Source organism: Corvus brachyrhynchos, unplaced genomic scaffold (assembly GCF_000691975.1).
Source record: "Corvus brachyrhynchos isolate BGI_N302 unplaced genomic scaffold, ASM69197v1 scaffold53, whole genome shotgun sequence".
Classification (NCBI taxonomy): Eukaryota; Metazoa; Chordata; class Aves; order Passeriformes; family Corvidae; genus Corvus; species Corvus brachyrhynchos.
The window spans coordinates 7,303,495-7,320,760 of NW_008237681.1; the positions used below are offsets into that span (position 1 = coordinate 7,303,495).

A 17,266-nucleotide genomic window follows, 5' to 3' on the forward strand; every position below is an offset into this window, starting at 1 on the left:
TCCGGCGCTCGGCACGGGCAATCCGGCCGGCGTTTAATGCCGAGCCGGATACTCCAACTGCAGCTGAGCATTTCTGCGTGTGCGAGGGGGTGCTTACACAGCATTAAACACTGGCAAAAGCCCGCTCGTGTTTTCCCTGGAAGTGCTGTGATTTTCTTCCTTACGACTCTTCAGAAAAGTACGCGGGAAGTTCCTTCAGGTTTTCAAACTTTTATCTAAAGAAACCTGTGAAAGGTAACCAAAAACTATGTTTAATGAAGTGAAGAGGCACCACTGAGGTGCAGGCAGGTGTGCTTAGCCTGCAGTCACTCTTCAAAAGCCCAGATAGCACATGCCACAGACTCGGACTTCTGCTGGATAGACTGCAACAAATTGCATAATATACATACTAATGGTTTGTTACACAAACCATATAACTGAGAAGAAAAGCCCTCACAGAGGAAGAGAAGATGCACTCATTGTTTTGAGGCAGAATACAGGGCAAGAGCCCACTAGAAGTTGCTGGAAAGTAAAGCAAATCCCAAACACCAACATACTCATTTGCTGTCTTAATTTGCTGGTAGAAGAGTTGCTGAGTGAAGATCATTTTCCAATTGATGTGATTAGTATAAACAATTTTAGCCTTCATTACCCACTATGTTTAGTTTTTCATGAGAGTATTTTTCCAAGCCTTTGGAAATGCAGAAATTACAAGCATCTTAGAGCAGAATCCCAGCTCAATGGCAGAAACAGCAACAATCTGATTTAATACCTTACCGATTTACTGCAAGGTCTTTCATCCAGCTGGCACAGCAGAATCACCTAATCTCAGTAATTTATTCCCAAAGAAATCACAATCACTACACAACCAGGTAAAGAGAATGTTTTAAAATTAAGAGCTTTTAATCATCTTGAAAGTAAATTTGTTCTAATGGGCAAAAAGTTAGAAGTATAAACAACAGTATTATATTGTAAATAGTATAACAATGTTTACAGCCAAAAAAAGAACTTGTCTTTCGACACAAAACACCTTCACTGACTTTCTGATTGATCTGAACTCGCATTTTTCCTTTGCTTTGAAATGAAAGCCAAAGTTTTTCTGAAGTATTCTTTCATGATAAAACCTACCTTATCTTACGGCAAATGAACTTTATCCTGGAGACTTGGGAGGGGCTGAGAACATCATGATTGGGAAATATCACATTTCCGCACTTTCACCCTTCTTCCAATTCACCTGGGGCTGTTTCCTCCAAGATTTTTCAGCAGCCTTAAGAGACAGGGCACAGGAGGCCACCAGAAGACACTGCTCAAGGAGCACAGAGCTGGTCTGCTCTTGAGCATGGTCTGCCAGAAAGCTACAACCCATCTTCCAAACTGGGTCCAGCTTACGGGGTAAGTATATTTACCCACCTACCACAACTCCTGCCACCTCTGAATACCTCCAGATATTTGCAAACACACTTTTTGCTCAGATAAGCTGGTGCTTTCTGTTAGGAACACTGCAGGACACCATGTTTAGATGTAATTTTGATGACCCTAGAGTCGAGGGAATTCCATTACATATGTGCCACAGCTTGTGTTGGTGCAGGGAGCCCAGGCAGACCACCTATTGAGAAAGTTACAGGGAGAGGCAGTGCAAGGGATGTGCCTTCCCCCTATCCAGCAGGTACCAGTGCAGGGATGACAGATGCATCCTCCTAATCAGGAGACAGCTGAGTGGCAAGAGCTAACACAGTCCAAACTCTTGATGGAGAGCCTCAGGTCCCTGCAGGTCCCAGATTTCTGCTCCAGCTAATTCAAACCAAGCACGTTGCCAACCATCTTTTGGAAAAGCCATACCCATGGAGACAAGAAAACACCCAGCTAGACCAAACAGACCTCCCACTTCCAAGTTTGCGAGACTTGAAGTGAAAGCAAATATTTTGTAAAGAAATCCCTTCTTTTTTGGACTCATCATAGGTACATGTGGAGAAGATGTAGAGAGCTGTGAGTTTCTCCACAGTTAACATATCTGTAGCTGTAATTTGTTCTGCCTAAAGTTGACCATCACACAGGTACCTTAAACAAAACCAAAAATGCACTTAGATTGGTCAAAATTTTCCCAGACAAGTTCTGCACAAACAAAAGCTAACCATTAAGGGAAGCAATCTCCTCAGTCATCACACATACTCACTGAGTCTTTTCCTTCTTTTATTTGAACTCTGAATTTCTTTGGCCTTTATCTTCCACTGCAGCTACTTACTTTCTCTGTATTTACAGCTTACAGTCTTTTACAGTTAATAAGGGGTTTGACAGTTCAGCAGAAAGACTGCCCAGCCATCAGATTCTGGGGCTGTAACAAAGCTGGGTGCCACCTACCACTTGGTTCAGGGTACTGACCCACAGGAGTTTGATTTCAAGTGATAGTTTGCCCATCCTGCAGAGGCTTTTTTCTTGTCTGAAGCAAACTGCACAATCCATGTAAATCCACCTTACAGCATTAATGCAACAAAAATGGGACATACAGAGTTTCTAACACTGATAATATTTGAAAATCTTGAGTAAAAGGAAGCATGGAAGCAGATGAGAAGGGACAGAAACCCCTTTTTCTCCCTCACTATAGGCTCTGCTTTTTTTTGTTTGTTTGTTTTGCTTTTTTTTTTCCTTTTTGCTTTTCTTTTTTGGCAATTGTACATGGAATTCCCCCTTCAGTCAGTGCAAGGTTTTACACTGATGAGCAGTAGGGTTTTTTGGCTGGTCTGGGGGGAGAAATAAAATAAACAAACAAACAAGCACATATACAAGCTTTTCAGACAGAATTTAAGTCAGATGTTATTCATCAGCTGTGAGTTACCATATCATAGTGAAAATATGGCAGTAATAACTTTCTATTCTGACAGCACCTTACTTTGATGGCTGGAACTTAAAATGCACAAAGTACTAAATTTGTGTTGAGACTTAATTTACTGTAAAAGGTCAACAGTTTCTAGCAGAGACAGGTTCCACCTGTGGAGGATGACTTCATGGCTTTTTTCAGAGCCTCCACAAAACCCAAAGGCCATGAGAAAGAAGCAGATTTCACCCACTGTTGGCTAGTCCTAGCCTGGTTCTACACCACCACCTGCCTCCAACATCTCCACTAGAGAGTCTTTACATTTCTCCCTCCAAAAACAGAGCAGAAAACTGTCTGCAAGCTGTTCCACCTCTCTGTTAGTAAGGATTTGTGTATCCTTCTCCTGCTCTGCCATGTCAATGCATCCAGTTGCCTTACAACATCTTGGTCTCATGCTCTGGGGTTCAGTCTCAAAGAAACGTTCTGCTAACGCTTGCTCATCTCTGCAAGGACAGAGCTCTGAACAGTAATCACAGGATACAGCTTTTAGTTGTAACACTTGAGTGCAAGGCCAATTTGCTTGGTTAATTACTAAATCTCCAACTACAGAGTTTAAACCAAATGAGGAGATGCAATTAAAAATAAAACTAGAATTACACACCCATACACTCACAAGTACTTCTCTGTATGCTTAAAAATAAAGAGTGGGCTTGGCAGAAAGGAATATGCGAAGCACTCGTACCGGTACATTCTTAGTGAATAAAGTTTGGGGAACACTTCAAGGAAACCTCTTTCTCATCTTGCAGAACGTTGTTTTGCTTTGGTAGTTTATAGTTTAACCTCTTTATGATCACACTGAAAAAAAAGCATCTCTTTATTCTTCATTTTCTTATTTGAAGCAAAAGAAGTCATACACATTTCACATTTATACCCTGTTCTTCCTATATACTTTTTAAATTCTCGGACAGTTATCATGCCTAATTCTCAGACAGTTATCATGCAAAGAGCTCAGGTCCAGCTGCCCAAGCCATACACATACAGTGGTCATGTGGCAATGAGCTCCCATTAGGTAAATCAAATTTAAATTCTTCTCCAAGACAGAGCACTTCAGTCACTGTCTGCATGTGGTTAATTGGTAGACTATGGACAGAAAGTGAAAGCCATGTTAGCAACAAGTTAGCTTGGGTTTCACTGTTTGAGGATGAGAGGAAAAATCCATAGGATTTATTGTTAAACCTCAGATAGAGGGCATTATTCCCTGTATTATAACTATTTGCATATGAAAGGTACTACCAGCAGCTTTTGTAGAATTTACATGTACAGAAACCATGAAAAACAAGTTGTGATAAGTAACTGATAGAACCAGGCTAAAAACACCATCATCCTTCATTGACAAAACCCCAGACTGATAGATTTCAAAGCTCCCTAGGAAGATTTTTCATTCATTTCTAAAGGATGCATGCAGATAAACTGACTAGACATTCATTTTAAATTGTATTTTCAATACCTCTGGCATCTGTCTAAAGTCTCCTGAACAATTTCTCATCTTTTTAATTAATCTGGAAGAAAATATGTTTTGTCTAATTTCTGAGATTTTGTATTGTCAGCCAAAATGATCTTGTAGTTACTCTTTTGGCAAAATGAGATTTTGCAATGTGTGTTTTTCAAATCAGAAAGAGGTAGCTTTTGCATCTTAACTTGGTTGAAGAAACAGACAACACCAATCCTCATTTAGAAGATCCTGAACTCTGACAGGAGTAACCAAATTACCAATTCAACTCCTGCAGCAGCAAACGTCATTAGCATTGGCCATGAAGTTCAATTAAATGGATCATACAAAAACTAACAGGCTGAAATCGTGTTACCCTTGAAGCTGACAGCAAAATTCTCACAGATTCCAGTGGGTGCATCAGTGTGCTACAACCTTGACAGAGAAACCACCTGGAGCTTTGTAATGCACAAAGTAGCCACTTTCCTAAGGACACGCGTTACCTGCACATGATTGTATCCAGTCATAAATGTAATTTTCTTTCTGCTGGAGAGGAGGTGGCTGAACTGATTTGCAGTGTTGCCAGAAGAGATGGACAAGCCACCAAAGGACTCTACAGCAGTCTTATAACAATGCCTGCCTTTTACAGAGACTGACCTCTTTTCACCTTGCTAAAAGCAGTAAGTAGTAAGTAATAGATCTTGTCAAAGGTTACCCTGTAGAATAACCTCTGGAGATATTAGATAGAGGTGTCCAGAGAAATACCACAAAGGTGCTGACAAGGAAAGCAAGGGGATTATGATTAGGAAGTGTGAATAAGCTAAGGTTTCAAACATACTCAGATTTTGGTTAGAAATGCTGAAGTACAGGAAGGAAATGTTCTACATACCTTCAAACCACCAAAACACACACTTGAAAAGACAAGTTAAAGAGCCATCACATGGAGATTAAATACTACACATGATCTAAGAAAAGCAATTCCACACAACTAGAATAAGCCAGAATTTCTTCCTCATCAAAACCTGGTATGTCTCCTGATAAAAAATAAGAAACTAATCTGCTCAAAGGAAAAAAAAAAAGAAAAAAAAAAAAAGCCATACCTAGGAAACATTAATTGTTCCTTCAGCTCCCTTTTAATCCATCCTTGAATATTCAAATTAATCAGAACTTCCACCAGATAATTCCCAGTAGGAGAAATCCATTTAAGACATCCACATTTCCCGTAAAGAAATACATTTTAAAAGACCCTAGAAACCTAAGCCAGTAACATAACTAAAAAATACTCTTTCTCCATTTACTCCAATTTCTGAATTTTAGCAATTATGCAATGATTTAATTCCAAAAAAGTCCAAGATATTTCTGACAGTATTCTTAGTAGAGAACAGCCTCTCCTAAATTTACTCTCAGCAAAGGTGCTGTACAAAGACTTGGCTTCTTTCAGCCAATCTTTTTCTGATCCCATCAGATGATTACATTGATTTTGCAATGCCCTCTAGGGAAGGCAATCATCTTCCCTGTTCCAGTCAAATCAAACCAGACCAGACTAAGTCTTAGGAAATATTTGGGAGATGTGGCCAGCAAAGGGCCTCTACCCAGCTATTTGAAGTTCTCAACAAACACGGCTTTCCAGGAGCTTGTCCCTGTCTTATATGCACAGAATTATATTGTTCAGACCAGAAAGATAAAGAGACCTCAGCCTCCCAAGCCAAGAGCAGACAAATAAAAGCAGATAAATATGAGTGTTTGCATCAACCTGAAAGACTTTATTCAGCACAAAAAAAAAAAAAGAAATTAACCTCTGAAAGACGTAGTGCCTTATGTCTTCCTTAATATAAATTAATTTTCGAAGAAGATGTACCTCATTTTCAAAAAATGTTGAAACAGAGTATTTTGACCTTTTCACATATTTTTCTCCCCTTTTATTTTGGCTGAAGCTACCCAGAAAATTTGATCTTTAACTGTGAACACTTTCAGGCCTCAATGCTTTTCAGTAAAGTCCTTTGTGTGAAAGTCTTTGGTGAGTATTTTTTTCCCTCGAAAAATGTCACTAGCCTGGCTGCAAAGGCATGTCACTAGCCTGGCTGCAAAGGCCAAATGTACTCCCCTCCAAAGAGGCTGCTCAGAGGGCACCAACTTTACCCCTGCTACTTGATTACTGCTACTTGATTTAACTCAGGATTGGATGGGGTGCAGAGAAAAACCCTGTGGCCCAACTGTCTTCTCTACACAACGGCAAGGAAATCCCCTCTGTGCTAAATATGGGGCTTAGCAAGAGACAAGAGGCTCTGTCAGGACCTTGCCATTTCTCAGACCATCTCACATACACCAGACTTGAGAGCACAGACAGCTCCAAGTAGAGTCGCTCATTAGGTGGAGAAATAACTGGCATTTTAATGCGGGCGCCAAAAGGGTGATGCTTTTTTAGCATATATTTTGAAGATGGTTAGTAGGAAGGCACGAGGTATGTGGGGAAAGTGATAGCCACAGAATTACAAAAGGCTGAAAAAAGTACTCCGATTTGGATTTCATTTAAGTCTTTCACAACCAACCTTTATCAAAAATGTTATTTCCATGGCATGGACCACTTGCTTTTACCTCTTTCTCACCTGACAATAAGCTACACAATTTACTGTTGTGTATTATTAACTATGCACAAAAGAGTATCTCTGTACAAACCAGTTGCCAAACTGCAGACTTGGTTTTTCTCTTAAAATTCTGCAATGCCTGTTCCAGGTTCTACTGAGCACTAACTTCTCTATAAATGTAGACATGGGCATTTCCCTGTCCAGTATTTTCTAAACACTGGAGCCAAGTGAGAAATTTGTTTGAAATCTTGCTTGGGCTTTCTGAAAGCACCTGAGCTCTGGTGGCTGGAATTTTATTAGTTGGGAGAGGTATAAGGTAGATTTCACTGCCACAGTCACACGGCCACATGGCTCAGCAGCACTCCCAATGCCACATTTTTCCCTGTTCGAGGAAGGGTGTTTCCTCGAAAGAAGATACAAGGAGCTCTACATACCCAGTACGTCAAACCAACGCCTTGCTTGCAAGGCATCCTCAGTACATTTAAGCTATCTGACACCAGCATAGCAAATTCAAATTTAAAAAGAAAATCAAATCTATTTCCATGACTAGCTTGATAAAACAGTCATAATCATGCCTCTTATTGTCCTCATTATAAATTAATTTAGAATTAATTACAATGCTGAAAATATCTCCTCTGAGCTCCTTCTGTGACTAAAAGCTTTCAGCCTGCTGAAAAGCTTTTGGCTGACAGTGCACTGACTCAAAACTCTGAAATGAAAACTGGAAGACTGACAGCCTAGAAATAGGCTGTCTCAATATTTTGGAATAGCAACATTTTGGCAAGAAAATTTGTATAGAATCAGACAGCACAAGAGAGAAAATGCAACATGCAGCATCCTGACTGCTACAGAGGGAGCAGTGTTTTTCAGAGTGTTTCCTTGTGTATCCTGCAAGCTCCACTCAATTTAGATAATCCAGTAAGAGGTTCAAGTGTAAGGCCACCACATAGCAGTAAAATAAACTATCTGGAACTCCTAAATTTTAGGGTATTATTAAGTTGGTTGACTCATCTGGCATCCATTGACTTTAACTATTTCTGTTAAAAACATCCCACTATAATTTTTCGCTGAGCAACAAAGGAAAAATGTTGTGGGGCATTCACATAGCTGATAGCTTACTTTTCACAGCACCTATTTGACTACCCATAGCTGCATTCATTAGCATCAAAGCATACAAAGCCTTTTAACTTAACACTAGGGAATACAAAATCATTCTTGATAACATTAAAGGTCACTTTCAAAAGAATGAAATTCCCTATTTTCTGTATTGTAACAGAGGCCCAAAATGTTTTTCTCCAAAGCAGGATTTTTGTACCATTAAGGTATATGCAGAACTCTTCATGTTGAAGGACTCTTAGAAGGCTATAGAATTAGAGCACATACTTTTTAGCTCTCTGTTGAAGAGCTGAAGCATATCTTGATCTTTAACAAAGAGAGCTTTACTCCCAAGAACTTGCTAGCACTTTGAATTAATGAAGAATTAAATTTCATCTCAGCAGTTTACTAAACTTGGGAGAAAAGGGACCCAATGCCACTCGTCCCTGAGTGCCCTCAACAACCACTGGCCTCATTGGGAATTGAGATTGGTCCTACTTTTGGTTGACACAGCACCTTGCAGAATTAGATCCAATCCCCTTCTCTTCCTCCTAAGAATGTATTTTTTCCCATTAGCCATCTGATTTTTATTTTGCTTTGACCAGAGATGAAATGAATGTAGATGTTTTGGTGCTGACAACCTCCCTGTCAAATTATATAGCGACTTCTCATGCTAAAACTTGTTTGTTTTCACACCATCATCACTGATGATCTCAGCACAGCAGCGCTCCGAGAATAATGGTTTAGTCAAACGCAAAGCCAGCAGAAGGAACATAAAACAATGTGTGCTTATATAGGGCCTACATAAATAGTGCTTTTTAAAAAGGTTTGGCAATGAAATAATAGTTGTGGGTTTGTTTCATTTTTTTTATAAATTAACCTCTGGATTGTTAAGGATCCAGAGTCTTTGCACATCAGAGTGTCTGTAGGGCCTAAAAATATTTGTTATGTCCTCCCACAAAAGATTATACATAGAAGTTGCCTGTTGTGTGCCATCAATAATCAACCATGGGCCATACCCTCATTCCACACAGTTTCAGAGAAGTCAATTAATTTATACCAATTTCAAAAGTAACAGAGCCCACATATGCTGGGCCAAATTAAGAAAATTGGAAGCAAGTAAGTGTACGTGATTAGGGCTGGGCAAAGTGCAGGTTGTACATGGGACAATGTCAATTTATCACTCTTTACAATGTTTTTCCTTATTCAAAATTCCCTGTTGATTGCTGTTTGAAAAATAGAATCAGAGTAGCTCAGGCAGTGATGATATTTTTCCCCCATTTCTCAAAGACTTTGTTCCCACTCTCGGGACAACTTGGGAGCTGTGCAAGATGCCAGAGTGGCCTGTGTGTTGCTTTCCAGTGCTGCAAACAAATACTGCAATTTATTAAAACTGCCGGGCCACGCTGCCTCCTCACTTCTTTCCCCCTCTATAGCTTTTTTTTTTTTTTTTCAAATACTAATAGAAAACCCAAAACCTCCACATATAAAACATAACTGAAGTCAAAGGTATTACTTCCAAGTCACAACGGCGTTCTTAAGGGTGAGAATGCACATCATATTTAGGGGCAGAATTATATCCTGCCATGTTTAACTGAAAACCTTGGTGGGCTTTTCATCTATGTTGTGCAAGCCTGAGGCCAGAGTGGTGACTGTCACAGGCAAAGAGACACAGACAGATAGATGATGGAGAGTGCAGACTGCGCACCCACACATAAAGCGCATGAGAGGAAGGAGAGTGCACGGAAGGAATATTAATTGAGCAGAAAATAAGTATTCTCTATATCCCCCTGCCCCCTTAAAAAGTAGCCACAAGATGAGGAGAGCTACAAACATGTTCATCTTGGGGAAACAGCCGTCCTTAACGTGACATGTAAGGCTATTGCTTTAATAATGGGATTTGCACAGCGCACAACTGATAGGCTATGTTCAGAATAGACCCCGTGAATCTAATTTTCTTCTCAATGAGTATTATTGCAGTTGGTAACTCTACAGATTTCAATAGAGTTGCTCCAGATTTGTATCAGGGTGAGTGGAGAATTAGGCTCTACTATGATATTTTTTAAATCCACAAGAACGTAATTCTACTTACCCAGGCATAAAACCCATGGCTCTTTTGATCCTTTCCACTTTCATAGCAAATTATTTACAGAAGCTTGTCTTTTAAAGATTCTCATCAAAATAGTTAAATTACTGCTTTCTCTCATTTTTTGTGATAAACCATTAATTACTCAAATTTAACCCATTTTCTTGCTTGCATCCTTGTACTGCTTTATTAGTGTTGAAGAATGAAAGAGCTGTACAGGAATTGTAGAAAGTGGTTTAAGTTTTACATAGCTCATTTTTTTTCCCCCACTGCCTTTTTAAAATACTTTTCTGTCGCACATCCAGTAAAAGAAATATACACTAGCCCTATTTAATAACAGATAGAAAACAACTTTGAAGTGCTACACTTAAGGATATGGAAGTAAGAAAAGAAGGAAAATTCCTTAACTTGTTTTTAACTACAGAATCTCTCATTTTGTGCACTCTAGAAAATTATGGAAGTCTCTACGGATGTTGATCCTGATCTTTTCAACCTTTAAGAAAAATATGCAAATGCCATCCCCCCTGCTCCAATCATCACCAGCAAAAGGAGCTTTTTTATTAAGTCACAGAAAATGAAGTTGATGTGGTGATTGAAATTATCACAAGTCCTTAACCAAAATTTCTTCTTCCTAAAGCATTCATTCAGTAATTAAGTTAAACAATAGGTAGGAAAATATATTCCTGAACAAAGCAAATGATGATCTGTTTCTACTCCATTGCTCCCTTTTTAGTTTTTTCAGGTTGTATTTTACAACCATCCCTAGAAAAGAACTTTCCTATGAGTGAGAAACTGGCAAGCCCAAATTTCTAACACAGACAGTGCTGTTTCTGGACAAGCACAATTCCAGGCTCTTTGCCATCACTCACTCAGGTCACCTTTGGAGTTCCTGCTGCGCACCTAAAAAATATCATGACAAACTCATTCACTGACTTGACCAGAACCAAAAGCAAATTTATCCAAACCAGTTGCCTAAATTTAATTCAGAGTAGTACCTATGGAGGTATGATGTACTATTACAGAATCATGGAGCCATTTAAGTTAGAAAAGTCCCTTAAGATCACCAAGTTGAGCCATTAACCCAACACTGCCAAATCCACTACAAAACCATGTCCCCAGCTGCTACATCTTGTAATTACCTCCAGGGATGGTGACTCAACCATTTCCCTGGGCACCCTGTTCCAATGCTTGACAACCCTTTTGGTGAAGAAATTTTTCCTAATATGCAAGCTAAATCTCTTCTGGTGCAACTTGAGGCCATTCATAATTTAAAGCTCTGCACCTAGTAACAGAGCATTGTTGTTGAATAAAAGTTTTTTGAAAAGTTAAGTGAGAGGTATATTTGGAGTGGGAATGATTGCAAACTAGTTCACCCATGACTGAATTACTGGCATCAGAATTTGCAGCATCAGTGCATGATCAAGTGACCTACTAATATCATCATCCATATCTTGGAGCATTTACTTAGGCAGAAAACTACTCTACAGGTAGTATTTTCAGCACTCCAGAACTGAAAGATTTAAGGGACAGAAAAGGAAAAAAAGAGAGAGGAAGTACAATACAGTAACATCTCAATTTATTGCTTGGTGTTATAGCTGCTCCATACAACGCATCCTAAATCTAGTCTCAGATCCTGTTTATTGTGCTACAGAGCCCCCAGTGTTGAGCATATTAACCAGCATTCCTTACATTAGATTAGGAGAAAAAAAAAAAAAATCAGATGTTAAATCTAGGAGCCCCTGGTCCAGGTTCATTTCCCAGAGAAGACAGATTAGTTTCTGGGTAGTTGCAAACAGCTCAGAAAAAGGTGGCAAGGAACAGCACTGCCTTACATGAAATGAGAGAGTAGCTAAAGGCACAAGCCCACAAAGTAAACAGGAGCAGAGGCAGCTTCCTCTAAATGAGAAAAGATTGGCCAAATTAATTTTTATCTATGTATTAACTTGAGGCAGTGTATTTAAGGATGACTAGTTTAAATGCAGTACATCCCTGGACAGAAAACTTTCAAACACACAAATGTACTACTGTGATTGGGACCAGACATTTCAACTGCATTGAAATGTTCACTGAGTGGTGGCACCCAAAGGCCCTTAGGAAGGAAAGAAGTTGAGATGAGAGAAAAGCAAGCTGCTTGAGAAAACACTGGAAAGGTTAAAAAGGCAGTAGAAACTATTTGTAGAGTTTATGTGGGATAGAAGGCGGCAGGTGAGATCAAACCATGCCCAATTCCTGAGCTAGCAGAGGTCTCAGTACCCTAGTAAGAGCAATGAAAACATTCAGAGCTGAAGAAAAGCAGAATCAACTGGCAAAGGTAAGAGAGGATTTGCAGTATTTTTTCCCAGTTAAATTCAAATCTCATTCCTTCTGGCTTCTTCTAAAGATGTTGCTGTTTTTATCACCCACGAAGTGGAGCCTTCTGGCCAAGCAGGGCTGCACCCCACGCCTTCAAATCACCTTACGTGTCAGGGTGGCATGACAGTGACATGAGCTGTCTCAAAGGCAGAGATTATTAAAACCACACACCTACACAAACCCTGCTGGTGACAGTGTTTCAAGGTATTTATTTTGAAGTTGTGTGTGGGACCGACTTCTTGAACAAATTCTCAAAAAAGTGTAAGACGGAAACAAGAACCAAAAGCAAAACATCTTTTAAGCTAAGGAAATTGTTGTAAGCTTTCAATGTTTTACTTTGAAAATCCTACAGCCTTCAGCAAAATCCTTGGAAAATCTCTTTGTGTTTATAAAATAGCATTTGATATCACAACCTAAAAACCTACAAACCAGTGCAACCAACCCTTTCTTAACTCTCTAAGGGCAAATAACACCTGCATTTCCCATGCAATGGCTGCTAAAGAAATGCTGACTCTCGGTAATTTTAATTACAGACTAAAATAACAGCTTAGAGAAAAATAGTAGATCAAGTATTATTTTAGAGTTTCAGGGTTGCCCTATGAACCTGAGCCATAATAGGAGCAAAGCAACCAGTGCACAAACCAACACAAGAGCTCCACGGATGTAAAAAGACACAAGAGCTTATCTGCTTCAACAAGTCCTTTCATCATATCCAAAACAATTCTTTTATGTATGTTATGTTGTGCTTGTTATGTATACCTGAGAGTATTTAAATAATTTATTTGATTGTATGTGTAGCCAAAAGAAAAAAGTATTTCCATACAGGATTTTGTTTTTACATGTCAAGTCTACAAAAGCTAATTCCTGTACTTACTGCTATAACGTGGATAGAGTTAAAATACAGCATGATAACATATTGTCTGAGATGAGTGTTTTGTCTGTGTCAGAGAATACTACACCTTCAGAATTGTAAATTAGCATAGTAATAAGACTTTTGCTAAGAGGAAAAAATATGTTTTCATAGTTTTTATTCCAAACTGTTGCTTTAAATTTGTGATCAACTTTGATCATTTCTCTAGGCAGAGAAATGCAAAACCCCTAAAAGCTTATTTTTTTTTCTTTTAAGGCTAGAGCCCTAAAAGCTCTGGAGCATTATAATTTGCTGAGATAATTTACCGAGAAATGGGGCGGGAGGGGGGGGGTGGGGCAGGGATCAGGGGTTGAATAGCTTGCAGCATGGAGAGAGGGCAAATCAACAGAAATTGTTTTGGGATACTGCAGAGTGACCTACCAAGCTGTCTGATCGGCCCTGGAGTTAGTACTTATAACTGACAGAATCTCAAAGCATTTTAAATATTTCCACTAGGACTCTTATGTATTTGTATCAATGAGAGTTTACACATGAAAGATTAAGCCAAATAGGCTGGCTTAGTTATATATGTCTGCCTATTAATTTGATCAGTATGAGATAACTAAAACAGAATCAAAGCAATAGAATCACCTAGACCTGTGAAGCAGAACTCAAAGACTTGTTGCTTTATACATCTGTTTTTCCAGCAACTGCATCTACTGAGTAGAGTATTCCTGTAATGAGTTACAAGAAAAATCAGTGTTCATGGGCCTTAAGAAAAAAATCCCATTTGTTCCAATAATAAATCACATGGTTCTTAATAATAATTTTTAAAATGTTTTAAGTAAAAACAGTTTTGCTCTTCTTTTATTGAAAAATCTTGTCCCGAAATAGTTTCCTCGTAATAAAGAGTTTATACGAAAGACGGCCACTGGAATTAAAATTAAGCTTGACAGACAGCTAATAATACATAAACATAGGTATAAACCCTCAAAGCAACAGGTTTTTAGGAAATCCATAAGTTAACTAATGGCAGAAATAGGAGACACGGGATGACAAAGAGTAGAGGAAAAGTCCTTGATTAAAGAAATTGTTTTAAAAGCAACAACAACCTTGCAAGAACTCTTCCAATATTTAAAATCCTCATACCCTGATTAGGGGCACAGAAACAGGTTTTTAGAGAGGGCCACAAGGAGACAAGTTAATAACCCAGTTTCAAATCATCCTGCAAGACTTACTGAGCTCAGAGAGATTCTGCCCACACAGAGTTGAAAGGTTTAGTATGTAAAAGCTGCCTTCTGAAGGCACTAGGAGATTACCTCTCTCTTATCAACTCCAGAGTGAACTCCAGCTCTCACAACAACAATCTTTTACAGAAGATTCCTCAGCAGTGAACAGGATAAATGTGATTGCACCACATTTTAGATTCTCAGCATGAGGAAGTGAATATCAAATTTAAAAAGCACCTATTACTCTTTATCTGTGTAAGTCATTCTGCTAAGTGGTGATATAAATAAAATTACATGTACAATCTCGCTTCTATCTTTTCTTTAAATGTATATACATGGTTTCTTTCCCTTTACCTTCCCTGGGTTAAATTAGCAGAAGTGGAGTGTGATAAACTGAAGCTGAACTATAAATGGGTGTTTTGGAAGGGGGAAAAGGTTTCCACTTGTTCTAAATGTGTAAACTTTTAAAAATATTGCAATTTTAAATCCTGGAAAAGTGCCATCCAATATTCAAGACTGGCAGACAGCGCTTATTGCCTTTTTTATATGTTATTACAAAACTGTTTGATTTTAAGCATTAGCCTGACTATTCCGAAGAGTCTCCAATTAAAGATGTAACAATAGGAGACTACAGCTATTTCTTTTTCATGCCATAAGTTCATTATTTCTATTTCCTGTTTCACTCAAGCGTTTCTTTTAAAGTTTTGAAACTTTGATGATCTCCACAGTTGAAACCAAACATGAATCCCATGCAAGCTAACGGAACAAAAGAAACCCCCACGTCCATCAACAGCAGTAGATACCAGTTCTTCCCAATCCATGTATAATAAAGACTAATGAAAAATCCCTGGTTAGTTATCATAAAAACAGGCTCCTTACCATAATCTGTAGAGCACAGTCAGGTCCAAGTTGTTTTGTTCAACCACCACACCAACTGTTCCTTCTTTTTAGTTACTTATAAAAAAAAAACTACTCACTTTGCCAGTGATAGCTGGGGAAAAAACTCCCAAGAGCTTTCAGGCTTCATTAATTAAGGCCATCAGAACTGTACTTCATTTAAGCAGTACAAAAGAGTGCAATCAAGAGTTATGTCCCAGGCTGTAGCTATTTGCCCCTCTCTCATTCTCTTCTTCTTTCTCTCACCATCTCTTTCAGTAAATGAGGCTAATTTTTCCAGTAGCCTTTAACTCCCTAGATTAACTGAAGTGGAAAATGTGACTACAAACTCATAGCACTGTCTAGCCTCCAACCCAGCACAGAATCAACTTTGTTATAAGTGTTGAAGGACACCTAGCAAGCTGCTACTTGCTAAGTTCATAACCCAGGAGTGTGTATTCGCACAGAACAGGACTGCGCCATCTAGTTAGCTGCCAGCAGGCTTTGGGAGCAGATGCCTCGGGATGCAGGGCTTTAGCCCTTGGGAATGTTCAGTTTCTTACAGATTCAATTGTGGTGTGGTTTTTTTTTAATAAAATATCACTACCGAGATAATCCACATCTAGTGGATATGGGAAAATTTAGGCTATAATAGCGCAGCAAACTTCTACATCTATCTTTGATTTACAAGATAAAAGCAACTTTTAAATTAAAGAGCCTTTCTGCTAATAGAGCTTATTATGCCAGAGACAGGAATGATTTTCCTAGAAAGTTGTCCCTGTGTGCATGCCTATTATCTTTGCTTTCCCCCTTCCACTAATGAGCATTTATCTAAAGAGCCTGTTAATCCTCTGATGTGTGCTTCTGGTCAGAGGTAACAGTTTGAATAAAACCACTAATCACTTATCACTAATCACTGATCATTAATCACACTTCTCCCTAGTGCTTTGCGACCTGTACGGCTCCCTTTAGGATTAGGAGTCACAAATAAGGAGTTTAGCCATTTTATTAAGAATTTCCAGCTTTTGATACCGACAACCTCATTTGCCACATGAAAGTTACAAAACACTGAGCGGGGACTTTCACCACTGTACACTTACATACTGAAAATAAACCGTACCCTTATGGGAGCATACCTCCTTCAGCAAAATTCCCACAAATTACCCTAAGTTTTTGCATTTGGCTCTCACTTTCCACGACTCAATTTTCTTTCAGTCCAGTTTCTGGATTATCTCTGCATGAGAGTATCTTACAAGAAAGTTTTCCTAAACCACTGTTCCTTGACGCACTGCTGCTTGTCCAAATGGCCAGACAAGGAAAGTCTGGTGCACACCAGCGGGTGAATCTTTCTCTACAAACTGCAGTCTTATAAAAAGCCCAAGTAAGATGCTTCACAGCACTTGTTATGCTTCTGTTCAAGCTTCAATTTCATCTAGCTAAGCACTGCTTCTTACTGATAATATATGGAAATCTTCTAATATTGCTGCTTAAGTCACTTCTCATACTGGTCTGGATTTAAAAAAAAAAGAAAAAGAAAAACCAAACAACATATGGACATGTCATTTTCCTTTATTCCTACCCCCATCTCTGAAACAACCTCTCTCTTTCCAATTCTGAAGCTTATATTGAGCCCTGGAGATGAAGGATCACTCACCATGCTCGGATATAAATAATAGAGGAGGCAGAGTTTAGCAAGTATTCCCCTTACACTCCTGCAGCTCTTATCGTCCTGAAAACTTCGCTGGGGAGAGAGAGACCCCTGTAAGAGAGGACAGTGGCGGGGGGACACGGAGCTGGGGAGGGAGGTGATGAGAGGAGTAGAGGGGCTGTAAAGGGAAAGGAGGGCTGCAGAGAGGGGACCGTGTCAACACTCGCCCCCGCCCCGCACCCGAGGGCATCAGAAGCGGAGCATC

General features: G+C 39.2%; 1 protein-coding gene across 2 annotated transcripts in view; it reads right to left on the reverse strand.

Moving 5' to 3' along the window:
• CREB5 (cAMP responsive element binding protein 5) overlaps positions 1-17,260 on the reverse strand; it is a 257,525-nt gene extending 240,265 nt beyond the window's left edge. For both annotated transcript variants that reach the window (XR_001861334.1, XM_008632019.2), the window contains exon 1: positions 17,008-17,260. Coding sequence is in view for 1 of the 2 variants with exons in the window: in XM_008632019.2 (XP_008630241.2) it covers positions 17,008-17,010 (3 nt within the window). In the remaining variant the exon portion in view is untranslated. The remainder of the gene's footprint in view (positions 1-17,007) is intronic.
• Between the last annotated feature and the right edge of the window lie 6 nt (positions 17,261-17,266).